Source organism: Lepisosteus oculatus, chromosome 5, assembly GCF_040954835.1.
Source record: "Lepisosteus oculatus isolate fLepOcu1 chromosome 5, fLepOcu1.hap2, whole genome shotgun sequence".
NCBI lineage: Eukaryota > Metazoa > Chordata > Actinopteri > Semionotiformes > Lepisosteidae > Lepisosteus > Lepisosteus oculatus.
Window position 1 is genome coordinate 662,400 of NC_090700.1, and position 27,454 is coordinate 689,853.

Genomic DNA, 27,454 nt, shown 5'->3' on the forward strand with positions numbered 1-27,454 from the left:
TGTCAAGTACTACGTCTAGACACTACTTGCCCCGTGCCTGCGTTCACTTGAAGTGTTGTAAGTCAAACATTAAGACACTTTCATGCTTAAATTATAAGGAACATGATTTCCAAACAACAATCTGTGCTGTTAACATCATGAATGAATTAAAAATGTAGCTTTGGCGATGTATTTTATATGATTAAGACAAGCTCAGCAGATAAACTGCTGCCAATGTTAAAGTGAGCCAGTGAAAAAAAGAACCTGGGGAGCACTGAAGATTTTGTTTTGAAGTCGCCTGACCCTGACGACAGCCTTTCCTTCCCCGCTTGACTCATAATGGAAAGGCTGCCACGAGTGGTGACTGCACCAGGATAAAAACCCTCCCAGCTCTGCCCGCGGGCTCACAAGAAGACCTGTGTTCACAGGGCGAGTCTCTGGCAGTGAGAATGCGAACCTGTGGGATGCTAGTCACGCTGATGCTCACCTGCACTCCGCTGGCCTCCGCAGGCCCGGTTCCCCTGCGGGCAGAAGGGAGGAACTCCTCTGAGGATGTGGACTGGGCAAGGGTACGTACCTCACGTGTGAGCAGCCTGCACCCTCCACAGTGTGCCATGAGATTAGCTCAGCTCTACTATTGTCTTAGAAAGCGTGTGGCTTTTCCCTCACCTACAACGGGGAAACTTTCTGGTTAAACCTGTGGCGTTATTTCCACAAGCACAGTGTGGCCACTGTCTCGACAGTGCGGATGCCATGTAGTATCAGTGGAGATGCAATTGTAGCAGTGGGAGGCTCTTCACCTTCACTTTTCCAGCGTCTGTGTTTGCACAAGGTATCTCTTTAGTCAAACTCCTTGTGTCTCGAAAGCACACACTTTTTATCAGAACATATGAGCAAACAGAGTACGGGCTTTCAGAGTTAAGAATTGGTTAGTAAAAGTGCTTGAGGTGGATCTCATGGTGTTAATGCAGAGTCTTGTAGTTTTGCACTCCTGTAGCCTCCCTGCAGACACTGAAGGACAAGGTTTCAGAGTCTGAATCAATGAGGAATTGTTGGTTTTGCAGCTCTATCTGGAGAGGTTTTATAACCTCACGCAGGACAGACACCCTCTGGAAGGTAAGCTCCGAGAGATGCAGCGGTTCTTTGGCCTCAAGGTGACTGGCAGGGTGGACAGAGCGACGCTCTCCATCATGAAGAAGCCCAGGTGTGGGGTACCTGAGATGGCCGATTACAGCTTCTTCCCCGGAAAACCAAAATGGACAAAGAAAAGGCTGACATACAGGTAGGCTCAGAAAACAATCAAATACACACATAACTACCTTGTGTTTTTTCCATGATGTCAATTAAAGAGTCACAGTTGTTATTATGCTGGGGGTGTGAGATAGATTTTAAGACAGTTCCTTTTCCAAAGCTGAATTTCCAAAGCCAGCTCCTGTTAGGGCAGCCACCAGGGCGCTGTCGCCAGCAGGATGGGGTCTGAGAGACAGTTCGGCGGGCTGCTGCAGGTCCTGACTTCAAGTGCTTATTACTGCCCCAGGATCGTCCGGTACACGGCTGATATCAGCAAGAGGCAGGTGGACCGGACTGTCAAGACGGCTCTCAGGCTGTGGAGCAAAGTGACGCCTCTGAAATTCATTCGCATCAACAAAGGAGAAGCAGACATTATGATCAAATTTGCGTCCTGCAGTAAGTCTGTCCCTGTGAGTTGTATTTAATTTAATTTACTGCAATCTGCGGGTAGCTATATTTTCTAAGTGGGCTGCCAAGAGCTTAAAAGTTGAAGTCTGTATAATGGAATAACTGCTTACTTATTTAACCTCTTTGAATGAGAGTTCTGAAATCCTGCTCTGCAAGTCTTGTGAGAAGACAAGCCTGCAGCAGGGGCGCCCTCATGTGTGGTGTGCCGATCACAGGGCATGGAGACGACTTTCCCTTTGACGGACCGGGGGGAGAGCTGGCCCATGCCTTCGCCCCGGGGAAAGGCCTGCTGGGGGACGCCCACTTCGACAGGGATGAGACATGGTCACTCGGACAGAGTGGTAAGAACCTGCAGGGCTCAGAGCTCGGGGAAGCTGTAGGGATGATCTGGTCGACTTCAGCAGATGGACACAGGCTTTAAATGAAGAAGTAATAGGTTTATTCCATGCTGAAAAAAAGAAGAAAGAAAACACAATGTTTCGGACATGGGGCCTTCTTCAGGTCTTTTGCTGACGCAGACCTTCTGTAGACCTGAACTACATGGGCTTTCAATGCTTTCTTGGAGATTTAGTTCCAATGCATGGCAGTTACAACAACAACATTTGGCTGCACTTTATATATAACATCACAATCCATTGCTTCCAAAAGAGTTTGGTCAAGATCAAACAAAGGAGCACATAGACTTAAGTGTATATATTGATGTTTATTATGATTAGTGTATATATGGATGAAACTGAGGGCAGGGTTAGAAAGGGAGTTTATTATGGACTAAGTGGACTGAAGTGTGCTAAGACGCCTCCATTCTCTTAGCCCTGCGAGTTAACGTTTGTTGACCTCCTAATCTGGGACAGACCAAAAACAAGCACATTGCAGGGAAGGCTGCTGGAGTGAGGTTGGCCAACTGAACTTGAACTCAGGGAGTGAAGATGTGTGGCCATCACAGCTCTGGTGAAGGGAAGGCTGTGAAGATCCCCTGTGCTGGGAAGACTTGACTGTGAAATATTTGCATATTTGCAGAAATTTGAGAAGGATATTTTATAAAAGCATTAAACAGCATTGAACAATCTAATAGGCAGCTGATCAATAGATTATAAGTGGCTTCACTACTCACCCAAGAGTAAATGCACTCAGAGCCCCTCACGAGAGCCATTAAGAAAATCGCAGTTTGTGTTTCGACAGACACACACAGGACCGTCTCCTGTCTTGTATGAGCGATATTTCTGCAATATCCCCCACGGGATCAATAAAGTATCTATCTATTTCTCTGTCTTCAGGAATCAACCTCTTGCTCGTGGCGGCTCATGAATTTGGACACTCGCTGGGTTTAGGCCATTCTCAGGATAAAGATGCTCTGATGTATCCAACCTACTCCTACAGAAACACTGCTGGGTTCCAGCTCTCCAGGGACGACATCGCTGGAATCCAGTCTCTCTACGGTGAGAAGCCATCGAGCTCGACAGCCTGTAGGAATAATGACAAACTGAGGCTGCAGTTGCAGTCGTTGTTGTTTAGGAGAACAGCCTGTGGGTTTATATTTACATCATGTATGGATTTGTTTCACTCAGAAACCTATTTGTTTTTAATCTCTGTTACAGTTATAGATAGACTCTTCACTAACTTGCTGCGTTCTGTTTTTCAGGAACAAGGAGAACTGCTCATCGTTTAAGCAAAACAGCATCAAAATGATCCAGTTTACCAGTTTTTGAAAAGGCTTCTATAAAAGATAAATAAATTATGTTTGTGCTACCTGTTAATACTGATAGAGAAAACATTGTAATTCCATTACATTCTTTTTGCAAATTGAAATATGTTTTATATATGAATCTATTTATTTATTTATCAATCTGTGTAATTTAAGGTAAGAAGAATCATTGCTATTTGCTGGCAAAATAAAATGAAATAAAAAATATAAGCAAAATAATCATGATGTTTATTAATGTATATTTATATTTCATTATATACATTCATTCACCATTTAAGATCTGACCTATTCTGGCCTAAGATTTAGACACCTCAACTAATGGAGGGTGGGAGTGCGATCACAGTGTGTTTGGGACATTCAGGTGTCTGTCATAATTCAATGGTTCACAATGTAAGTTTGAGCTTGAAAATTTGCCTCAGCTGCCCTGACTCATAATCATTCCTGAAGTCATTTCCTAAGTTAAAAAAGACTACAGTTTTTTCCTTCACATTGCTCTGAGCCTTCCTGTCCCCTCCTCTCTGCTTGACCTCCTTGGCCTATGGGCAGGTGGCTGGCCCTCATCCAGAGGAGCTGAGCTCGAACTCCACGTGCCTATGCATTTCATTCCTGGCTCTTTACTCTTAGGGGTACAATAACCCTGTAAACCCTGTGAATCTGCGTTAAGACAGGCTTTACAAGTCTGAGGTCATTACACATTTATCTTTCAGTCGCCTTGTTTTCAACTTGAAATTCAGGGTCAAACACAAACACACATGACTTTAGGGTCCTGATAAAAGATACACTTTTAAGGTTACTGATTAACCCATTCTGTCCTGATTTTCTCCTACTGACAGCATTTAACCACCATATTGCCATCAACTTTACCTTTGATTAACATTAATTGGAAAAACGTTTTGTGCTTTAAAAGCATTCCAGATGGTGAAAAGGATTCTCAAAGGCCATACATTAAATCGCAAAGAGAAGAACAATACTTGAGAGTTTAATGACTATTGTAGACAGTAGGCATTAAACTGAATCTGATATACTTTCTTATATCCTTCAGGTTACCTTTATTTCTCAGACAGATCACAGCAGAGTGAGTACGATTTCCAGAAGAGAAGAATAACTCTCGAGTTTTGCTGAACTATGGATGGCTAGATTACTACTTAAATCTTGCAGATTTTCTCCAGATCTCTGTAGCTGTTATGTCTAGCAAAATGCAATAATGAATTTTCAATGGTAGTTTAGTTTATCTAATGCAATTACTAGGTTTATTTTTATATTGTATTGTACATATTTTACAAAACTAAATAAGACAGTGTGGAATAAGCTTCTAAATTTCTGGGCTTTTAAAGATGACTACACCTTTGTAAATTAGTAACATATTTAATCATTTTTGTCCTGTTCAACAATGTTCATGCTGAATTGATGGTAACATACTGTAACAAATGATGTCTGATATACAGTACATAATCATCTTAGAACACAACCAGAGAACTTGAATCTCTTTTCAAACCGATTCTTCTAATTTTGGGTCATGGGGAATAGCAGTCGAAATGCAGGATACACTCTGTAGAGGATGCCTGTCCATCACAGGGCACACACAGACACAGATACAGACACACACACACACACACACACCAGGACCAGTTTTCACAGGAGCCAAATAACTTATTAGCATGTTTTGGACTGTGGGAGGAAGGTGGAGCACCAGGAGGAAATCCACATGAACACAGAGAGAACATGCAAACTGTGCTATCCATGTGGATGGCTTCCTAGATCTGAAGTTGAACCCTGGACCCCTGTGCTGTGAGGCAGCAGTGTTAACCACTGTCTCACTATACTGCCCGTACAGAGAATGTGTCTGGGCAAAACACATAGAATTGGCTCAAGACACTTACCAGTTTCTGAGGTGTGATTTTAATCCCTCTGCACTGCTGGTATAAATGATGAAAAAGTGCATTCCAGGTTCTGTTCCAATGAAATCCAATAATATTTACATTCAGTGTTTGGGAAATGATTTGTAACCTGCAACATTTGTGTACAAAAGCTGTTTTTTTCATTGGTAAACAGACGGTAGTCCAGCTGCACATTCTAATGTTAAAGTTCATGGTAACATGTTTGTGACATTTCTTTTATCTAATAAAGTTTGGCAAACAACACATTGGATACTTTACTGACCTTTATTCAAACAACTTACTTTCCTGTTTTGATGCTGAAACAACAGGTGAATTAAGGTGCTTGATCAATATGATGTTGTTAAAGAACTGCTTTTTTAACCTTATTTCCCCACGTTAGAAAGATAAAAAGATAAAAAAAAATCTTAGTTTTCTTTCAGACACTCAGAGGTTTTGCCTCAGCATTATTAAACAACAACTAAAGTGCATCACTGAGCCTCTTCTACAGCAAATTAAAAATTCCCAAACAAACTTTTAAGGTTCGAAAGAAATTTTAGGGCAAAGTTATGTGATGGTTGGATTTGTATTCTACTTTATTCAGAACTTTATTCTGTGAATCCACAGAAGACTTTTTTCTAGTATCACAGTCAAAAACAATTCAAACATTAAAGAAAAGTAAAATATACATTGTAGTTAATGAGAATAATAAAACCTTTATCCTTCCGACACAAAAAAATTAGATTTCTGTGCTGTCCTTGAAGTGCTGGATTGTTGTCACTGGTCCGCGAGGTCTCTTCAGAACATTCATTGAGAAAGTCAGGTGCATACAGGCTGCTGCTGTTTTGTTTTCATGAAGCAACATCGATATATAAGTTTTAAACATGTCTGTACAAACAGGGTGGAGGTTGGGGAGTTTAAACTAATTTTACCACAGTGGACTGCCAGTTCAGACTGACCTGGTCTTGATCTGCTGTGACAGAGAGGAATATTTTCTTTACTCTTTGATCTCAGTGACCCTTCGAACTTTCACCTACAACGGCGTTTACTTTCATACATTGGAGAAAACTGGTAACAAAGAAAGTAATGAAAACTGGAACATGCAGCTTGCTTTACTATTTTTACTAACAAGTTTAGATTGAGATATTTTTAAGAATTAAATGCAATAAATTAAGTTATCCTTTATACCCTTGGCTCATGGTTCACTTTAGTTTTTCATCATGGATGTATCTTATGCATCTATTATAAACACTAACGACTCAATTTCACTGTTTTTATTTCTAGATTGTGAAAGTATTTAAACTTCCAACTTGTTTTTGGCATCTTATGTCTGTATGTTTCTCATTTGTTATATATTTCATATTCGTAATGGGTTCGTGTTGTGTTAAATGTATTATGTTACATCTTTTACCTGCCTGCAAATCAAATTTCCCATCTGGGGCAATAAAGTAACATTTATGATATTATTATTTAAATAATTTATTTATTTAAAGAAGAGAAGGACAAGCACACAGATCCAACACAAAAAAAATCTGGGAGCTGAATTCCAGGTGTTAGGTGTCAGAAATCTGCAAATATTGAAATGTTTAAAAAAGAAATTGGTATATTATTGAGAGCTCTTTAACCAAGATTCGGCACATGTAGCTGGATTAAGATCGATATCCTAGCTTCTTCAAGAAACGGATGGATCAGTCTTGGACCGATTAGCTGCTAGCAGCCAAAGTGCTCTCGTTTGCAACCTCTCCTTTGCACGAACTACATTTCCCATGTACCCTTTGGCACGTCGCCGGACGCCGAGACACCTCCTGCTCTGATTGGCCGATGCAGTTGGCGTGGGTTTGAGAGACGCTGAAGGTGAAATACTGTACATGCACTCTCAGTCCTGAAGTCCTATTTGTTCGTTGTTGTGTCTTGTCGTCGGCTGTCCATCATGCAAAGCCAGTTCTGCAGACGGTTGTTGGTAAGTGAGACGCAAAGGAATGCTTTTGATACTATTAATTATCGCGAAGTGTGTTGATATGCAGAGAAAATGCTACAGAATTACGCTCTGACTCCTAAAGGTTAGGCCTTTGTTTTCGTGGCGAGTTGGTCTCACAGTAATTACCGGTCAGGAGCTAATGTGACATTAAAAGTTTTCCTACATTCGGCTCTATCAGCTGTGTCGGACCGAACATGTCCATGTGTTATCGGTACTCGCCGCCGGATACTTAATCTGCATTACAGTCTGCTACATTAATGCAGTTTTCAGTTTGAACTTGAGGAGAAGGGAGAGTTCTTGCTTTTCAAAGCGCAAGGCTGATTATATGCACAGTACGTCGCTGGCGCTTGCTCCTTTCATAATTATTTCTGAGCTGTGCAGGAAGGTACACAGCCGCCACCTCTTGGGCTGGAGCCATAAACACAAGGGCAAAAGAGCTGCACTGTTTCAAGTCACCAAAGCCCCTGCATATTACTCGTGCTGTAAATACAGTATACCCGCCCGCGTCACTAGGACAGGAAGACCTGCAGTTAGGAGATGACAGGGGTGCAACAGATTTATTTTCATCTCGGCAATAAAAGTTGTTTTATTAATTTATTAATGTTTAAACAGGCCAAATCACCTTTCTTCATGCACCTTTTTATATACAGGCTCAGAAGTATTTATCAAGAACCTACGCATCTCGTCCAGCTTTAAATGTAAGTTGTTGCTGTTTTTTTTTTAATGTTCAGTTCTGTTGAGCCCTGAATGCCTTCAGCCTTTCCTACCCAGTCTGTGTTGAAGGTTGCTGTTGGAAGAAACACTTGCTGGAGTCCTGTTCCTCAAGGCAGAGTTTGCTCCTGTAAGAAAGAGGAGCTGAGCTGATGTAGCCCTTAACCTGGCAGCTGAGACGAGCCTGCAGAGGCAGGCACAGCAGCTGGGACCCCTGACAGTGCGCAGGGATGCTCTGAGTCACTGGTTCTCTCTTCCTGCAGGAGGTGGTCATAGTCAGTGCTGCTCGTACGCCTATGGGCTCATACAAAGGAAGCCTGTCCACAGTGCCTGCGACAAAGCTGGGCTCCATTGCCATCAGGGGAGCCATCGAACAAGCAGGTACAGGAAGGAGGCTGCTCATCTGTGGTTTGATCGGGTTCGATCCTCCACCTGCCGGCAGGCAGACCGAGCCCCTGAATACTCGTGTCACAGCCTGCTTGTGCACTTCCTTAAAGAGCATGATCTTTTCACAACCCCACAACAGCTGAGCTTGCACTTCTGACTGAAAGCCAGTCTGTTTTTTAGCGTCTGGCCGTGGAAGTGAGTGAATGGTGCAGGAGTTAGGCAGGTCTGTTTCAAACAAGATCTTAACTTTTTAGATCTCCTGGCTTGAAGCATTCGAAAATGTGGAATATCTTGACAAGACAATTTGCCACGAGACCTGTTCTCTTCTGTCACTCCGGATGCGTGTCAGGGAGTGATGGCGCTGTGTGTGGCTCTCAGGTGTCCCTGCGGAGGAGGTGAAGGAGGTGTACATGGGCAATGTGCTGCAGGCAGGAGAAGGACAGGCCCCCACCAGACAGGCCCTGCTGGGCGCAGGTAACCAACACCCCCGTCTGTCCAGGGTGACCCTGTGGCGTTTGCTTCGCTACACTCTGAGCACATCTGTCCTGTCCTGTCTGGTGTCTTCTTAATTAATGATGCTGAAAGACACAGTGCAGTCGCGTTTGCATAATATCCTGGGACAAGCCTGTGAAATGGACAGGGCTGTGTTGTTAGTGCGGTCTGTCCAAACTCCTCTCCCCTGGGCAGGATCGACTCATGTGCGCTGCTCTTTGTCCAGGGCTGCCAGTCTCCACCCCTGCCACCACAGTGAACAAGGTGTGCGCCTCGGGGATGAAGTCCATCATGCTGGCGGCTCAGAGCCTGATGTGCGGACACCAGGTAACGCACAGGCCCAGCCTGCTGGGATCCTGCCGCCGCTGGCACCCCCGGTGGACGTCTTCCTGGTTTGTAACGGTCCCTTGGCTTGTGGCAGGACGTCATGGTGGCCGGGGGGATGGAGAGCATGTCCAACGTCCCCTACGTCCTGGCGAGGGAACCTCTCCCATACGGAGGGGTGAAGCTGGAGGACCTCATTGTGAAAGACGGGCTCACCGACGTCTACAACAAGTTCCACATGGTGAACTGCAGTGCTTCTGTCGTGTGTGTGTGTGAGTGAGTGTTGGGTTTGCTGTCTACCGTGTTTTCGTGCATGAGTGTACACCTGTAACTCAGGTTGCATGTTCAAAGGTTCTAGCCTGTGCAGCTGACTGGTCGCAGGTATGCAGTCGGCTCATCTTGGTTTAATTCCGGCCCCAAGGGTAACTGTGCTGAAAACACGGCGAAGAAGAGCAGCATCTCTCGCGACGAGCAGGACGCCTATGCCCTCAGCTCCTACACCCGCAGCAGGGCTGCCTGGGAGACGGGGGTCCTGGCCAAGGAGGTGGTCCCGGTCAACATCCCGCAGAAAGGTGGGGTGCACTCGCTCCTCAAATCAAACCAGTGGACTTCCTCACAATCAGCCAGGAGGCTGAGGTAGCAACTATGGGGAGAACCATCGAGACCAGGAGTCTCTGCTTTACACAGAGGGGTGTGTGGAAGATGTGCAGCCTTGCTGTTGACACCATGGTTCCTATTAAGAAATGGCATGATGATCACTTTAATCAATTAATTACTAGAAATCAAATGGATTACATGAGCTGAGTGGCCTCCTCTGCTCCTTCTTGTGTTTATCGGAGCACTTCTCGCCAGGCTCCTGCTTGGTGCAGTGGAGCATCAGCTAATTTCAAAAGAATGTGCTGCACAATAGTTTATACTACACAGTTATATGCATAGTTCTAGTTTATATATATATATGTTATTCTGCAGTGACCTCCCCAGGACTCTGCGAGTATTGCATGTGTGCATCCGCTGAGGCTCCTCTCTTCTGTCGCAGGGAAGCCAGATGTCGTGGTGAAGGAGGACGAGGAGTACAGGCGGGTGGACTTCAGCAAAGTGCCCAAGCTGAAGGCTGTCTTTCAGAAGGAGAATGGTGAGCGCGCCTCACCTGCCAGGGGGCCTCTGGAAACCCACCCGGCCAACACACAGTGCTGCAGTTGTGACGCCAAGAGCTGGGATGGGATCTCTGTTTGGCGGCGGCTCTGTGTGGTGGGCAGGGCAGGGCAGGCCAGGCCAGGCCTGGTGCGAGGGGTGTTCTGGTGGAGCCTGATCGCTGATCGCTTCGCTCTGCAGGCACCGTGACGGCTGCCAACGCCAGCACGCTGAACGACGGGGCGGCTGCCGTAGTCCTGATGACAGCCGAGGCCGCCAGGAGGCTGAACGTCACCCCGCTGGCCAGAATCGTCGGTATGTGCCGTCACCCTTCACTCACACGGGGCTCCTTTAAAAGCCTTGGCTGAGCTCTTGGGTGTTTCCTGGTTTGGCTTTCTGAAATTAGACACAAACGAGAGGCAGCTGTTTCAAAGTTACAATGTTTATACCGAGGCAATAAAATGCAACAAATGCTATGGGTTTTCCGTTATTTATTGTTTTGTTGCCGCTTGAAAAAAAAAAATATATAATGGCAAGAATGTGAAAGTATGTAATTCACAACATCCCTAAATGTTGTGGAATATGTTGTATGTGATTGTGAGGTTGATAGGTGAGTCCAGAGATGTTTTCATATTTAGACCTGCAAGGGGAAAATGTTTGGTAGCTGTAGGGAAAATGGCTGAAGTTCAGTGAGAAAATGACCGTGAGGCTTTATTTACAAAAATAAAACAAAACCAAGATAATACAAAACAAATATTTATGATTAAAGAGAAACAATACACGTCAAAAAGGTAGAGGGAGCTACCTTTATGTTAAACACGAATATGTGTAAATTACCACCGCCTACCCTTTTGAAGATTACAATTCCCAAACTCTCCTTGGAACGCTCGGGGACTGCACCCGATCCTGATCTCCAGCCCCAGAGCAGTGAATGACCGTTCACACCTGCACCATCTTTTAAACCTAGAGCCCTGCCCCAGGACTGCCGACAGCAGACAAAATACATCCTTCGCATGAGAAGTAAGACCGAGGTCCTGACTCTGTGGTCATTAAAAATCCCAGAACATTTCTTGAGAAGAGTAGGGCTGTCACCCTGGCGTCCTGGCCAGATTTCTGCTTGGCCCTTGCCAATCATGGCCTCCTAATAATCCCCATCTCTGAACTGGCTTCATCACTCTGGTCTCCTCCCCACTGAGCTGGTGTGTGGGGAGACTACTGGCCCACTCTGGCTATACTGGTGGAGGGGATCCCCAGCGCCTGTAAAGCACTTTGAGTGGAGTGTCCAGGAAAGTGCTATATTTGTGTAAGGAATTATTATTAATGCATTGGTCCTGAGTGGTGGAAACGATGTATGAACCTCTGTTAATACAAGCAGAACCTGGAGAAACACAAACACACAGACTGCACGTTGCACAGGCGCGTTCCAAGTTCCACAGTGTCAGCTCGGTGTTCGTGTGTGTGTGTGGCATACAGCTGTGTGCCTGCATGCCAGTGGACAGCGTGCTGAAGGAGTCCTTTCTCCTTCCGTTTCCCAGCATTTGCTGATGCAGCTGTTGATCCCATTGACTTCCCAATTGCTCCTGCCTATACTGTACCTAAGGTGAGTGATTCTTCACCTGCGTCGCAGTAGAAATGTCTTATAAAAGTAATACACTGAAGCTAAAGACCTAGGACATTTGATGCTTTCCATTTATTACCACTCTGAGTATTAGAGGTGGATGAAGTGTCGATTTTAATAAAAGACAGTGGGCATGTATGATGTGGGAGTTTTTGCATTTCTTTTGTGTCTACTACATTCTAAGATCCTGAATGCTGCTGGCCTAAAGAAGGAGGACATCGCAATGTGGGAGATCAATGAAGCTTTCAGTGTTGTGGTGCTGGCCAACATCAAGATGCTAGACATAGACCCCAACAAAGTCAACATCAACGGTGGAGCTGTGTCTCTTGGTCACCCAATTGGGTAAGCACCCACCCCCCTGCAATGCACAGAGCGAGTGTCGGCTACGTTCAGAATGCTAACAAAAGGAATTGCCATGACGTATAACTCCCCCCCCTTCTGCCTTTTTAATTTGCTCCAAAATATGTTACTGCTGGAAATGCATTTTTTTAAAAAAAAAGTTAAAACAAATTCTATTGGCAAGAATAATTTCAGATTTTATATTTCTGCTTGTGTATGAGAGCCAAGGTCTCTAGAAAGTGGATGGTTTGTGCTGTGGGCCTGGTACTAATCTGCGCTAAAGCCTTCGTGGGAGAAGACGGAGGCCAGTGTGATGACAATATCGTCTTTTTTTGCATCCAGAATGTCCGGGGCAAGAATCGTGGGCCACATGGTTCATAACCTGAAGTCTGGACAGTATGGACTGGCAGGAATTTGCAATGGAGGAGGTGGAGCTTCTTCAATCCTTATCCAGAGGTTCTAGGACAGCTGCACTCTGGAACAGCCTACTTGCTGAGAATGTTACTAATCAGAACTACCTACAGTATGTAGTGTGTACAGGATGTAGGTAAAAATAAACACTGGCTTCATACATGTATTTATTGTACAACAATAGTCAGGACACTCAGCTCTACCTGCATTGTGGACACCTGCATTTTTATTTAACTGTTACCGTCCACTGTTACTTTAACTCCAGGGCTTCAGTCACTCCCAGTGTGTCTAAGCTACCAACAGTTTTATCCTAATAAAAACATACAACCTCCATTGCAAAATAAGACTGTGTACAACACTTTCTGCTCCCATGGTTAACGTATCTCTGCACTTTGCTCCAGCTCTTTGTTTCAAGCAGGTCCTTAATGATATTTCATTATGGTAGGATTACTGTCCCATGTTCTGTTCTTTCCTGGTGATTTCAGGTCAAATGAGTAGAAGTTTCCCCATGGCTGATAAGCTTATCTACTTGTGCCAACAACCAAGAGAAGGCCATTTACTACATCTGCCTTATATTTTAAGACTATTCAAGCAATTGAAACAAGGCACTAATACAAATCGTGTAGTACAGGGATGAAAGAGTCGGCAGCTTGAGATCAGGAATCTCTGGGAATAGGAGTCAAATCGCTGGTAGGGGTTAGGACCACTGCAAATGAACACAGTTCCACAAGGAAATAGGTAAGAGAAGTACTCCTCGTATCCTGAAGAGAGGAATAATCTCACTGGCTTTTATTATAATCATTATTAGTGCTATGGATCTGAGAGACCAGTTCTTGTACGGAATTACAAATGGCTTAAAAAGAACATTCAGGATACTATCCATCCTAAACCAAAAAACTGGACAAAAGAACACTCCTGTTTTGTAAAATTATACCGTGAAACACTTAGTGGAACATGTAGAACTAGGGCAAAAGATAAGTAAAGCATAAACATTTTAACTCCAATACTAAAAAATGTGCAATGGAACCGGGATTGTAGACATTTTTAAAATACCCTTCAAAGTACAACTCAGAATTATTAGGAACACACAGCTACAGCCTGTTAACACAGGCTGTCCTTAGTGATCACATCCTCCTCAACCTCATGTGCAAAACATCTTGGTTCCAGTATTTCAGTGGGTGAATGGCTCACAGCAAAGAGCAGCAGTTCTGAATATTAAAAAATGTACCAATTAGGCCAACCAGCTTTCCCAGTACTGCCTTTAAGGTTCTCCTTCTGCACTTATTTTCTTTATTCTGAGCCCAGCATGACCAGCAGGTGCTGCCGATTGGAGAGCAGTCACTCAGGTTGCTCCTGTGAAGATCCACCTCGCACTGTCTGGCTTCACTCGTCATAGTGCAGCGAGGACAGGAATTTATCCACATCCAGGTCATCTGGGAAGGAATCCAGCAGCTTCTTCTGTTTCTGTTTGGAGGAAAGGGCATAGGAAAAATCAAGGCCATTTTTAATTTAGGTTGACAATTTGTTTCTTGCACAGAAAATGCCAAGAGATTGCTGGTGGCTCTCAAGTCCGTTGCTTTCCTATGTACCCATTCGTACAGCCGGCCATTTACTGGAGCTGTGGTCGAGTAGCGTTGCTTGTACTAACACTGTATTAAAACGGAAGAAATATCTTCTGTTTTAATATAGTACTTTCCATGGTAAAAACATCTTTGGAAAAAAACGAATAGTTTATCCCTGGTTATATTTTAGCACAAATAGCTTCAAAGGTTTTATTAAAATGACTGGTCGTTCCCCGAAGTACATGTAACTGTTTCCTGCAGCACAAACTGGGACTCAGTATTGTTTGGGGAAAAGGTCTCTATTAGTCACAGAGCAAGTGGAGACATTGGCCCTGTGTTTCCTCTGCCCACGGTGACTTACCTTGGCTTTCTTCTTACTGGACGATGAGAGGGAGCACTGCTGGTCCTTCTGTCCCGGGGGGCTTGAGCACACCTTGGGATGCTTGCGCTTCCTGTCCTTGGCCCCCGCGCCGGCCGTGCCCTGCTGCTGCTGCACGCTGTCCTTCAGAGGCGTGCCCTTCCTGGCAATGGCGGCGCGGGACAGGATCATCAGCGTGTGGGCGGCCATGTTGATGCTGTTCTCGCTGCCGGCCTCGCTGGCGGGGCTGCAGGTGGGCAGGTCGGGCGTGGCGGGGGGCGGGAGGTGCCGGGGCGTGCCGTCTCCGTCCCGCCCCTGCCGCGGACGGACAGGGGTCCTCAGGCAGTCCAGAGGCTCTTCAGGGTGGCGGCCGGACCCTGGGGTCCTGGGGAGAGGCAGCTCGGGGCTCTTGGAGGGCGTGGCAGTAGGGATGTGCCCCTGGATGTCCTGCAGCATCTCCGCCGCCTGCTTAGTGAGGGGGCTGGTCTTGTTAGGGTGTCGGATACTGTTGAGCTGGGAGGCATGAGCTCCAGCGGGCTCACCCGGCGGCAGGGCAGCAGCTGGCTGCCGCTCCTGATTCCTCCCCTCCAGCTTGTTCTCCTTACCGGCTGCAACGTGCGCGGTGTCCTGCGAGGAGCCCCTCGTCTCCGCCAGCCCCTCCCTCCCCCTTGCGCTCTGATCAGCTTCCTTTCTGGTCCCCGAAACGTTCGACTTCAGCCTGGGGTCGGCGGCTGCAGCCTTGCCGCTGTGGGCAGAATCCCTCTTTGACTCGGTACCTCCTTGTTCCTCTTTGTTGTCCGACGTCTGAGATTTATTTCTAGAATCCAGACTCCTCCCGGAGGACTCTTGCTTCGCTGCAGCTTCGTCCCCGCTGGAGCCATGAGGGTTCTGCCTGTGCTCAGATTCAGTCTGCAATGGAGCACGTTTGCTGGAATCAGTGGATGAGGGGGGTCTGCTTCTCTCCAACTCCTTCCTGGGAGCCGAGGTGTTCCCTCTATCCGAGCACGTTGTGGCATCGGGCCTCGGTGCATCACCATCCCTGCTGACTGCAGCTGCTCCGGTCCCGACGGCTTGAGGCTGAACGCTGTCACATGGCTTACAGCTGGGGCCTTTCGTCTTGGGCTGCTCAGCAGAGGAGGAGGCAGCCGTGAACACTGTTGGCGTGACTACCACAGGTGCTTCCATGGATGCTGAAGTGTCCCCAGAGCCCCTGGTCTGGACCGGGGCAGGTGTGGTGCCGAGGCACCGCTCGGGTGCTGTGAGATCAAAGCACAGGACCCTCCTGTGGCTCTGCCCAATCATGGGATTGGACCCCGACGCTGGAGGAGGTGAAGAAGAGGGAGCCTCTGTAGGTGCTGCATGCTGGGAAGGCCCAGCTGACTTGAGCCTCGGCTGCAGTGGCACAGGACTGAGGAAAAAAAGAGCAAAAGCAGGGATGTGACTACAGAACAGTTCAAAGAAAAACAAGCAAAAAGTCACAGAAACCGAGCTCTATAAACCTACTTTTGTTTTTGCAAACCAGTGGCATCTGTGCCCTGATCTGACACAGGTGGTCCAGATTTACCTAAAAAGAAAAAATTGCAGATTAAATACCCTGAATTTAAAAAACAAGTTTATGCACCAAACAGTTCTCAACTTGATATTCTCATTAGAATACCTTAATATGGTACAAATCAATCCGTATGCAATGCACCCCGACTGTAGGCCAGTGCTGTGACTTACCTATGTCAGTGCTGGCTTTGGGGGCCAGTTTAGGTTTCAGTTTGACCTTAAATGCGCAGTTTACTGCAGGCCGGACGGATAACGGCATCTATGGGGACATTAACAGAGAGCAACAGCTGAAGATCTGCTTTCACATTAATGACCTGTTCATAACTGGTAGGCAATAAAGTGAAGTCAGTTTGCAAAGGCAGCGATACCGAAGTCTAGGTTCAGATTACCTGACTGTGGGCCACACTGAAAGAGCCTGACGTGCTCTGCCCAACAACCGACACTGGGACCACCATGCTCTGCAGCACGGGCTGGACTGGAGAGGAAATGAAGAGTGCTGAGCCTGCAGAAAAACAGCCACCAGTCAATTAACAGCCTCCGTGGCAACGGTTCAGTTTACGTTGAACACAGTAAACGCCTCAGTATTCGCGAGGATCAGACTCCTTCAGCTCTCTGCGAACGGTGAATTTGTGAATGTGGAACCCAACACCTCATGGGGAAAAACGGGGATCCATGGCTTGCAAAACAAATTCTGTAGTAATATTTTTGTTATAAAACCTTTTCATTTCAGAAAAACTATTAGTAATTATTGGTATTAAACAGTTAATGAAAATGAGCTCTCAAAACTTGAAATCATCTTCTCCCAGATTGTTGCATGGTAAAACAAATAGTTTTCTTATTCTTAGTCATGCTAATTTTCTTTACTTTGTATATCTTATTTCTATCACAAGTAACAAGCCACTGTAAAGTTAATGAGGCAAATTCTTCTCTGGAGAACATTACCCCAGCCGTGTCCTGGCTTCTGTCAAGAAACAGCTGGATGAGATCCTGGGATCAAGCAGCTACTAGCTACCAAATGGGATAACAGGTTGAACAGCCTCCTCCTGCCTGTTCCAACACTCAAGCCGCAGGAGAGAAGAGCAGGGCTGGACCCTACAGGCCCCGGCAGTCTTACCCGAGCTGGAGATCACAGGCCGGCTCCGGGGTGGCGTGGCCAGGATGTGCGGGGTGGAGGACACCGGCCCCACGCCAGCGGCGCCGGGCAGCACCATCACCTGGGGCTGACCGCCGGCCTGGCCGGCCGCGGCTTGGTCCGTCACGAGGAAGTAACTGCTGGAGCCGCCGTACGAGCTGGAGGCAGGAACCAGCTGGAGGAACCCGGCCTCCGCCTGCACTTCGGGCACCGAGGCCAGGGACAGCTGCACGCCCTCCTCCGGGCCAGCGGCAGGGGTGCCCGCGGGGTCCCGTGGCCTGGCGGAGCCGGGGCTCGGCTGCTCCGCTCTCTGCAGGCAGCTGACCGCCTGCACGGTCTCCTCGGTGGTGACGAGGGACCCCGCGGGCACGGGCGCCTTGGCCGGGGAGGAGAGGACGATCGTGGGGACCCTGTCGCTGGAGGTGCTGGAGACGCTGCCCCCCGACGCCGAGTCCCTGGGCCGTTCTTCCTGATCGTCGCTGATTATGATCTTCAGGGAGACGAACTTACTGGCGCCGTGCTCCTGGCACGGGGGGTTGCCCACAGGGGGCTGTAAAGTGGGCCCCGGTGCCACGGCGACAGGTTCCCAGGGGCTGTCCCTGCAGGGGGCCGGCGAGGGCCCTTTGCTGTCCCAGGAGTGACTCTCACCCTTGGCTTGCCCATCCTTCCCCGTGACAGACGCACTGCAGGCGGACCCTGCCAGCTCGCCCAGGGCAGGAGAAGCCCCAGGTCCCGGCTCCTCAGGCTGGCCTTTGGCTTGGAGGGAGGCACCACAAGGCCACGGCTCTGGCGCGGTGTTGCTGGGTTCACCGCCATCAGTCTGCACTGCCCCTGCGAAAGGGCCTTCAGACGGAGACACGGTCATCTGCTTGTCTGCCAACCCATGGTCCTGACTGCTCCTTAATGGCTCTGGAGGACTGTTCTGAGTTCCTGTAGCTTCCTGTCGTCTCATCTCAGACTGAACTCTGTCACACGATGGAAGAGGAGCGTTTATCTGGACAGGACTGGGGTCTGTGGATCCCTTCTGGAGGTGCTCTTGGTCAGGTGGTTGAAGAGGGGACGGCTGGCTTACATGCTCTGGTGATGCATCCGTTTCCAGTTGCAGATCAATGTCCATGCCCTCCTCCTCAGCAAGGGAGGAACTGGCACCGTCCTTGTCTGCTGTCAACAGGCTGCTGTTGCTGTCTTTGCCCCTGCAGGCCTCCACTGCAGCCCCACAATGGTGAGAAGCGCTGGTCTGCTTGTGCCTGCTTGCCGTCGCTCTGTTCTCGGGCTGCCCTACTCCACATGCAGTGGGTCTGGCTGCCAGGAGGAGCTCACCGTTTCCATGTGGAGAACTGGAGGCCAGTAACACCCGCGACACACACGGGAGGGGGTGAGCCGTTTTTCTGCTCTTCTTGCTTCTGGGGCCAGAGTCGCTCTTTGTCTTGGGTGTTCTAGGTGTGGGCACCATGACAGACACTGAATCTTTACAACCAGCCCCTAAAAAAGAGAATGAAAACAAAGATGGTGATTTACAGAAGAAAGGTTCTGCCTGAAGGGCACGGTGAAGGGCTTTCAGTGATTTGAAGATTGGACCTACCCTGATCTCCAGGTTCAGAGGGGCTTTCACTGGGCTCAGACTCTTGGGCCTCTGCTGGAGCTGCACTCTGGTCTACGCTAATGGGACCCGCACCTCCTTGGACGCCAGGTTCACTGCTCCTGTTTTTCCCTGCCGTCAGAGAAAAAAAAACGTAATTAACTGGAGTTTTTAATTCAATGGTAGAACAGCACACTAAGCAACAGAGCACAACTTTTGTGATTAATTTTAAAAAGTCGACTTTTTGGGACTGTTAACAGATTTTAAAAAAATACACACTTTTTTTGAGCATCATTCAGTGCAAATGATCACCGAAGCACGACACCAGTCCTCCACTCAGCCTTACTACCCCCGTACCGTAATCAAACAGGTCGAACAGAGCCTGGAAGGCCGGGTCGGACTCGGTCTGCTCCAGAATGTCACGGATGGCCTCGTCTGTCATGTGGATCTCTGCCTACATAAACACAAGAGCAATATGAAGGCAGCACGTGCAGCAGAGATCAGGGCCCTGGATTTGTAATTGCGGGGCTGTGGGTACAAGCCTCTTGGGCCAGGAGTCTCCCCCAGATTGCTCTAGCTAAATACACAGGTCTCGCCTGATGCACAAATGCTAGCTGCGTTGGATAAACAAGTCAGCAGAATTAATAGTAACAAATAGGAACAAGTGGAAGTTCCACACCAAAAAAATAAAAAGATAAGCATTTTCTTCAGTGAGGAATTAAGGCCCATTTTGTCCTGTGTGACTCATGTGCTGATGCAGCTCCTGGATCTAAATTCTCCAAATAATCTGTTCACTTTGGCACTTCTGGACAAGAAAGATGGAAGCATAAAACAACAAATATGTGTAACCTGCTGTGAAGCATCCACTCTTATATATTTTAAAAATGATATATACTCATATGTTATATTTCTAAAATCCAAGAAAAATTACCTGGAGACCTAATATTTCATCGATTGAAGGATCTTGCACCATAGCGCCACTTGCACCTTGCTTAGAAGTCTGAGGATTGTTTTCACTGTCAACAAACACCAAAAAAAAAAAAAAAAGAAATCAGAGCCATATCCCTTTGTGCCCCAACTGCATCACATGAATCAGATGTGGGAAGCTTGCCGGAGAACACCAGCAGCTTATCCTGAACTATTACAGCAGCACCAGGAAGAGGAAGAGCACAGAAAGGCTATCCACACTATGCAAAATCTGCAGACACTGGGGACAGTCTGTATCTTCAATGCCTTATGCTTTAAAACACTTTCCTAGATTGACCACCAGGTGGCACTGCTGTACCTACGTGGTTCAAGGTGCACTTGATGCACACACCTGCCGTAGCCCGACACCAACAGGACAGACTTCATGCTCTGGTGAAGAGGGTGACCATGGTGTGTATACAGAAGAGTTCGTACACTTAAGGTGCAATTATCAGGGGTCACCTGGTTGTGGGCAGGATGCTGTTATTTTGTAAAACTTTTGGTTTGGGATTCTGCAAAAGGATATGGACTTCAGAGTCAATCTCCCATCGAAAAGACTGCTTAAACTTTTCAATAAAGATTACTGGCTAAAATAAAGCTCTGTCAGTTTTGGTCCTTGTTTAGACTCCTACCCATGTTTCCAGCCATGTAGGATTACAGACTTTTAACTAGCTGACCATTAATGTAAAATGCCATTCAATTTCATCTTACCTTCCCAAGAACTTATTAATGTTTTCTGCAAGTTTCTCTTGCAGGGACTTGTCACTAAGTATCTTGTCCCTGGCGTTCTCTATAACCATTTGCTGTAAGAAACAAGGATGGAATAAATCATTGGAACAGAAGAGAAACAGATGCTAGAGATCCGCCTGACTTTGAGAATCCGATTCCAATGTGGAAGGAGGTGGGACTCACGGGAAAGCTCTCCGAGACGGGCTCCTGCTCTCCTTCGTTTTGGAATTCCTCAGTCTCCACAATGACAGTAGATATCTGGGGGGTCCTTGGTGCTCCGCCCTGTCCAGCCAGCAGCCCACCTCTCCTCCTGGGGGAGTCACTGAAACACCGCACAGCACAGGAGGATCAGGCCTTCCTGTATCCTTTCCACACAGCTCATACACTAACAGCACGCAGGCTGCCAGGCACGGAGAGACCACTACGCCTGGGCCAGCTGCCACCTCAGCCTGAGCTGCAGATTCCACGCTTGTCTAGCAGGAACAAGCAGACAAACACAGGGAAAGAGACACAGACATGGCTCTCAGCAGACATGTATTCTTTGCATACAACACTGCAGAGTTTTCCAGCTGGAAGGATTCAGAAATGACACAGGTGCTGAAGCAACACAAACCAGCAAAGCAGAGAATCCTCTGGGAAAAAACGTTGACTTTAGGAAGGCCACACCTTCTCAGCGGTCTCCTCACCATTTCCTGCGGCCCGGAGACAACTGTCCTGGGCTAAATCTGCGATCTGGAACAACAACCTGCAGAGGGGAATCTCCTACAGGAAACAAAACAAAAGGGGCTCTTAAGGAACCAGTAATCTGCAGTCCTCAGGCAGCCTTTCCATACAAGCTTTCCTCTACTGTACTCAGAATCTGGGCAAGGATTTTTCCTTAAATGGACACACTGATGATCTGTCATTATGAGAGACTAATGTATTGACAAGTACTATTTAACAGGTCAAGATGTTTTTGTAGAACAAAGGCCACAGGACTAACACACAAAAAACTAAAAACCACATGTATAACACAAAACAAAACCTTTAACTACATGTTCACCACGACCCCTCGGTGTTCCACTTACTGCTCACGTTGAGCACAGCCCTGCTTCGCTCCTGGACCTGAGACTGGCTGACGCACAGGGGGGAGGGTCTCGCGTGCAGGGAGCTGTAGCAGATGGGAGTGGAGCACCCCAGCATGGCCTGAGGCACGCACACGGGGCTGGGGCTGGGGCTGTGCTGGCCGGGAGAGGGAGTCACAGACAGCAGCCCGGAGCTGCCCGGAGCCGGCGGGGAGGGCTGAGCTCTCTGATGCCGCACGTTCAGGATCCCATTCCGGGTGCGAACTGCAACATGGGCACACGGGCACACAGCAGGGGTGAGAGCTCCGATGAGCACACGGACACGCACGCAAAGAGAGAAGCGGTGCCAGACACCCGAGAACAAAGATCTGAAAGTACAGGCTGATACTGTAAATGTGCCAAAAGGCAGAGGGGAATAAAAATTCAAAGTCAAGAATGTTTGAGATTAAAAAATCATCAAATCTTTTTTTTTTTTAATATTGAAAGAGCCAGAAGCAATGAATAGTTACAATGCCAACAGACTGTGCAGGATCTGATTCATTATGAAACGATGGTCAATTTTAGCTAAGAAAACAATACAATATGCTTTTCTTTTCAATATGGGAACATCTGCGAATGCAAGACAGAACTTTCCAGAATGTCTGAGACCGACATGGAAGGAGACATTTATAAGAGGGTTATCATAAACATGCAGAGGAAAAAATCAGTTATCTTTTTTCTAAACCTTCAATTTCCCCTTTTCTCCTACAAGTCTGAGAAATCCATTTGACAGACTCATTATGGTATGAAAGACCTGTGGTTTCCTAAAATCTAAAATGCAGTGAAAAGATACCGGACAGAAAAAATAAACTGTATTTAAATAATAAAAATGAAAAGGCCAGCTTACATCTTTGGTTGTTGTAAATGCTTGGAGAGTTCTGCATACACCTAGTGAGAGCAATAGACATCATTAAGCCATCCTGAAAAACAGTTTTGCTCAAAAACATCTTTATTCATTTTACATTTCACTATTCTCATGCCAAGATAATATCTGACAGTCCTGCAAAATTTGGAATGTGTCAAATTATAATATTTCATTTCTTTAGAAATGGGATACTTATGACAGACTCCCCGGTTCCTAGTTTTAAATGTAGTTTCAACCTACGTCCTCTGGTTAATGCGTCACTCTGTTCAGAAGAATTCCACTGGGATGGGTTTGTCAATGCCTCTTTCTGTTGAAGCCTACAAAGCTTCAGTTCTAGTCTGTCTGTGTAGGGTGTACGCTGGTCCAGCAATGTATATGGTTACTCTACCCTGGACTGGTTCCTGAGCCATAGTAGTTTTTTCGTAACACAGGTGACACAAGAAATTGTTTGCATGATGTCAGGAGCTCATGACAGTTTATCTACAAGATTTTCTTCCATTCTGCAGCTCTGGTAAAAACACCGCTGCTGCGACAGTCTCCGGGAGCAAGTTCTTATGGTTGCATATCCTGAAACAAGAGGCTCCATTTACCCCCACCCCCAGAAATCCAGTTAAAGTTTCCTTTTACCTGATCTGATTCAGAGTGAAATCTAATTTCCTCCAGAGCGACGTCATCATAGCAGGTACCTGTGACTCCTGGCTGCATTCTTGACAAAAAAAAACAGTTGTATATTAACAAAACATGAACATATGAAGCTCTGAGTCTGAAGTTATTTTAAAACCTCCAGTACTTGCCTTTTGCTTTAATGGCAACGTATTCATTCAGAATGGTGTTCAGGTTTTTCCCAAACAAAGACTGCAAAGACAAAACAACATGATAAAACAGAACGTAGGGAAACATAGGATAAATCTGAGCACACTGCTCAGATTAGAGATGTCTAACACACTGTGTATGCTGTTTTCATGAAAACAAATCTAGCACATGAAACGCAAGCTATTTCATTCAGACAGCTAATGAGAGCTTTAGGTACGGTGAGACTTTCGCAGAGAATAAAGAGTGAAATTTTGCATGTGCATGCCATAAGATGCCGAATTTCCACAAGTCTTTCCATTACAGCGTACAGGGGCGAGGGGCTCTGCTGAGATCGGACAGCACTCACAAACACGCAGGCAGGAATCGCTCCGTCCTCGGTGCTGTGCTCCGCGTACTCCTTCAGGTCCGGACTCTCGCTGATGAACGCCCGGCAAGTGGCAGTCAGGCGCTCCTGTTGGAGATACCCTTGGCGCACCCCAGAACAAACAAGCACTCGGTTTACTTCATTTACTGGAATTTCAAAGCAATATCAACTCACCAGGGCATGCATCCAAAAATACACATCCTTTGTCAATAAGCGAATTATGCACAATTGTTCGGACATGACTGATTTCTGATAACGTCCTTGCAACTGAAATCTTGGCAAGGTCATAAACGCCACTGGAATACTATCAAAATCTGACATCTGATGTACTGGACATTTTTCCCCAGTATTAATAATTTCGTCACAGTCGTTATGGAATTTGACATTAACACGTACCTGGTGTGTAATTTAGTATTTTAGGTGGTAGTACTCCGACCACCGTTGTTTCAGACAGCTTACACCCAGTGGTATCGATATCATGCATCAAATATTATATGCAGTGCTTTCTGTTATCTACACAGTGAAAGACACGCTCTTTAGCTAACCATGCTCTTGTCCCCCAGATACAGGCTCTGGTACAGTACGTGTTGCAGGGGCCCTTTGTGATCAACACAGCTCTCAGCTGCGACCGCAGAGCAAACTCCCCGGCTACACGCCTGTGTCCCGCAACAGACCCCGCTGCGACCCCTCCAACTTACCCAAAACCAGCCTCGCAATGTCAGATGGTAGCAACATGGCTGTTGTGAAGCCTTTTCAACTGGCCCTCATACGCACAGTCATGAAAGAAAACCGAACAGCACACATTTGAGCCGTTATACTTTTTCTCAGCTCAGCTGAACACAACTCCCAATAACACCCACCCGCAGAAAAAGCGCGGAAATTCAGCACGTTTCACCCGGAAGTATTCGCCTAAAAGGCTGCATGGGAAATGTAGTTCGGGTGTTCGGTCAGTCAATGTCAGTACGCGAGACAGGGTTACATGGCGGATAATGTATTAACATATAGTAGCGCTCTTGGGTTCAGAATATTATATAAAACGTTAATTGTGCGTAACAATGGAAACTGGCATAAAATAAATCAGAGGTCCAAACAGATATTCTGTCAGTGGAAATGTTTTTATCAAAAATGTTATTGCAACAATAATATATACAATACAGACAAGAGTTTATATACATAACATCGTCAGGGGTACATAACACAGCTGCATTTTACAAAATAATTAAATGAGATAAATCAAGGTACGCACAGATTGTATATTCTTACGCTTATAGCAAAACGTCTGGAGACATGCTGTGTTTTGAACTGTTCAAATGGGGGTCTCTTCCCAGACCGTTTAATTTTATGTAAGTGTCATGATTAAATTTATGACAAATGATATGATATTCTGTATTTTTTTCAACGGGATTAAAAATACAGTGGCAGTGCGTTTAAAGCTCCAGTCTGCAGCTCCTGCACCAGAGACCCCCTGCCTCGCTGGGACTGGGGAGGCGGAGCTATCTCAGGAACTGGGGCCGTGATTGGCTAGCGGAACCGCCCGTCTTCGCAACGACCCGGAAATGAAGTTGAAGTTGGGGAGGCGCGGTTTGTGTTTGTATTGCTGTGCGTGCTGTGCTGTCTTTATAGTGGACAGTACTTGGGATTTAGTTTAAGTGAACGTCAGAACACGGCCCTGTCGTGAAATAAAGAAAGCTATATAAGGAGGTATGTGAATAGGTACCCAGTTCCCAGCGATTTTTAGATGCGGAGAATCATTTAGTAGTTTAAGATGATTTGACGTCAATTTTAATCAGACTGCATAGCTAGCTTACTTTACTTTAAAGTCTGGATCTTGATCGTATGTTTTTGGTAATACCGTGCAGATCTAAACAAGTGTGTGTAGCTCGCTTGTGATTGTTGAACGTGTACACCTAGCACGGTCATCGCCGATCTATTCTGAAGGCAGACGGGGACTCCTGGACTTGAAGCACCTGAAGCAGTGCTACTCCTGCTGTAATACTGCGTTCTCCGTCCGGCTGGTGTGGAAGGTCATCAGACGGCAATGTGGTCCTCTCATCGCCCGTGTGCGCTGTAGATCTTAGCAGGATCTCAGGGACTGCTCCTTACAGCTCAGTGGGATGGGGGGTTGGGCACTTTAAAAAACGAAACCAAAAACGTTTAAACTGCATTAATGTGAAACCCTTATTAATGGAATGATTTATGTATAGAATCGTTTGTGTTTGTGATCAGAAGGCATACTTTGAAGGGGTGTAATGAATCAAAACAGGCCTGTGTCTGCAACCCGCCCCCCACACACGCTTCTCCAGTTCGATTCTGTGCTCCTGCACTGTCAGTGCGGCGTCAGTACTCGACATCGATTCCCCTGTCTGCCTCTGCAGGCCCCCAGTGCAGCGCCACCCTGAGGACAACATGAGCCTGTTGCTGCATGAGCTCCTGATGTGCTGCCGTGGGCTGGAGAGCGACAAGGCCACGGAGAGGAAGGTAGATGCGTTCACCTCTGTGCAGGACAGGGGCGTGAGTCGCTCAGGAGTGACCAGATCACTTCAGTGCTGATGTTCAAAGGTTCAAAGGTTAATGAGGAAGCTGAAAAAGTCTGAGAATGTAATAAGCTTTCTTTCATTCATACATTTGTTTTTAAGTGAGTAACTTTTGGCATTCCTATGAAGCATTTTCCCTGACATAATGAGTGTTTTGACAATAGTGTGGATTTGATGTATTAAACAGCTGTAGATTAAACAATCAGTTGCCACTAGCAGAATGTTCTTAGGAGTCCACCTGTCAATGTTATTTTGCAGAAAGAAGCGGATAAATTTAAGCGGCTCATCGTGTCTCCTGAGACAGTTGAGGCCCTGGACAGAGCCAGTTCTTCAAGAGCAGCGAAGGGTTCCAAACAGCTCACCTGGGATGCTGTCTTTGGGTAGGTGCTCTTAAAATGAGCCCGAATGAATGACCGTGTGTGATGAGTTCATGCCGGTCTGCTCCAGGTCGCATTAGTCACTGAGGATGTTTCCTGTGTGTTAGTTGTGAAGCCTTGTTGTGGATTTTCTGTCACACAGCCTAACTGTGCTGTGCACCCACCCTTTCGCCGATTTGGTTTATACACACACGCAGCCCAGCAGTGCTCCTGTCTGGAACAGTGCTCACAGGGAGTCCTGGAGGTGCTCTGTTTGTAGCTGAGGGGGAATGCCTTGTAAAATGGCGAAGATGCACGTAAAGCCTCTTGCACAAGCCGCAGCTCTCACTGGCTCGTGTAGAAGCCCCAGTGCGCTGTGCTCCTGTGTTCTTGCACTGTACTGCCAGGGCAGCTGCAGGGTCTTACCTGCTCTGTAGCAGAGCAGCACAAGCAGGATGGCGCCTCTGCTGGCCTTGCAGGAGACAATGGTAAACCCACGAGTGACGGCCAGTGTGTAGTATTCTGAACTTGTCAGAAAACAAAAGCCCAGCTCCCCCGTTTTTACCACCAGGCTCTCAGTCGTGTGAGCGGGTCGCGATTTCAGCGGTCTGGCCGAGCGTAGTGACATCTGCAGCGAAAGGGGTGTTTAAGAAGCCCCTGCTGGACGTGCGGTTTAGAAATTGGATGCTTTAATTAACTGCGGCCCAGGCGAATCTGACAAAGCAGCGGCTCTCGTCCCTGAAGGGTTCTGCGCCGGTACGTGGAGAGAGAAACGGAGGCGCTGCAGACTGGGAAGGCCAATGTGTCCGCCACCACACAAGCAAACAGGCACAAAAAAATGCAGGAAGTCAGCAGCTTGCTCAAATTTTTCATCAGATGTGCAAACAAAAGTAAGTGA

General features: G+C 46.9%; 4 protein-coding genes across 8 annotated transcripts in view; 3 read left to right on the plus strand and 1 right to left on the minus strand.

The window, feature by feature from the left end:
• Positions 1–428: 428 nt before the first annotated feature.
• LOC102685588 (matrilysin-like) lies at positions 429–4,501 on the plus strand. Its single transcript, XM_069190671.1, has 6 exons — positions 429–548; positions 1,044–1,261; positions 1,424–1,665; positions 1,893–2,018; positions 2,952–3,113; positions 4,422–4,501. The coding sequence occupies exons 1-6, from the start codon at positions 429–431 to the stop codon at positions 4,499–4,501; spliced, it is 948 nt and encodes a 315-aa protein (XP_069046772.1).
• Positions 4,502–7,084: 2,583 nt separating this feature from the next.
• On the plus strand, positions 7,085–12,988 carry acat1 (acetyl-CoA acetyltransferase 1). The gene is made up of 12 exons (XM_069189785.1): positions 7,085–7,213; positions 7,882–7,929; positions 8,206–8,323; positions 8,708–8,803; positions 9,048–9,148; positions 9,243–9,386; positions 9,567–9,717; positions 10,182–10,277; positions 10,478–10,591; positions 11,812–11,876; positions 12,079–12,236; positions 12,576–12,988. Exons 1-12 carry the CDS (start codon positions 7,184–7,186, stop codon positions 12,694–12,696), a joined length of 1,242 nt encoding a protein of 413 aa, XP_069045886.1. The 5' UTR covers positions 7,085–7,183; the 3' UTR covers positions 12,697–12,988.
• Positions 12,989–13,379: 391 nt separating this feature from the next.
• On the minus strand, positions 13,380–24,546 carry npat (nuclear protein, ataxia-telangiectasia locus). Its single transcript, XM_069189784.1, has 18 exons — positions 24,365–24,546; positions 23,649–23,767; positions 23,284–23,344; positions 23,117–23,195; positions 22,472–22,512; positions 21,589–21,849; positions 21,208–21,283; positions 20,705–20,843; positions 20,504–20,595; positions 19,758–19,842; positions 19,184–19,280; positions 18,830–18,958; positions 17,230–18,729; positions 16,505–16,617; positions 16,287–16,374; positions 16,068–16,128; positions 14,568–15,972; positions 13,380–14,108 (listed from the first exon to the last, which is right to left on the minus strand). Exons 1-18 carry the CDS (start codon positions 24,399–24,401, stop codon positions 14,028–14,030), a joined length of 4,464 nt encoding a protein of 1,487 aa, XP_069045885.1. The 5' UTR covers positions 24,402–24,546; the 3' UTR covers positions 13,380–14,027.
• A 703-nt stretch (positions 24,547–25,249) lies between these two features.
• atm (ATM serine/threonine kinase) overlaps positions 25,250–27,454 on the plus strand; it is a 35,485-nt gene continuing 33,280 nt past the window's right edge. For all 5 annotated transcript variants that reach the window (XM_069189786.1, XM_069189787.1, XM_069189788.1 and 2 more), the window contains exons 1-4: positions 25,250–25,367; positions 26,042–26,144; positions 26,459–26,580; positions 27,301–27,446. In XM_069189786.1, the coding sequence (XP_069045887.1) occupies positions 26,073–26,144; positions 26,459–26,580; positions 27,301–27,446 (340 nt within the window). In that variant the 5' untranslated portion in view covers positions 25,250–25,367; positions 26,042–26,072. The remainder of the gene's footprint in view (positions 25,368–26,041; positions 26,145–26,458; positions 26,581–27,300; positions 27,447–27,454) is intronic.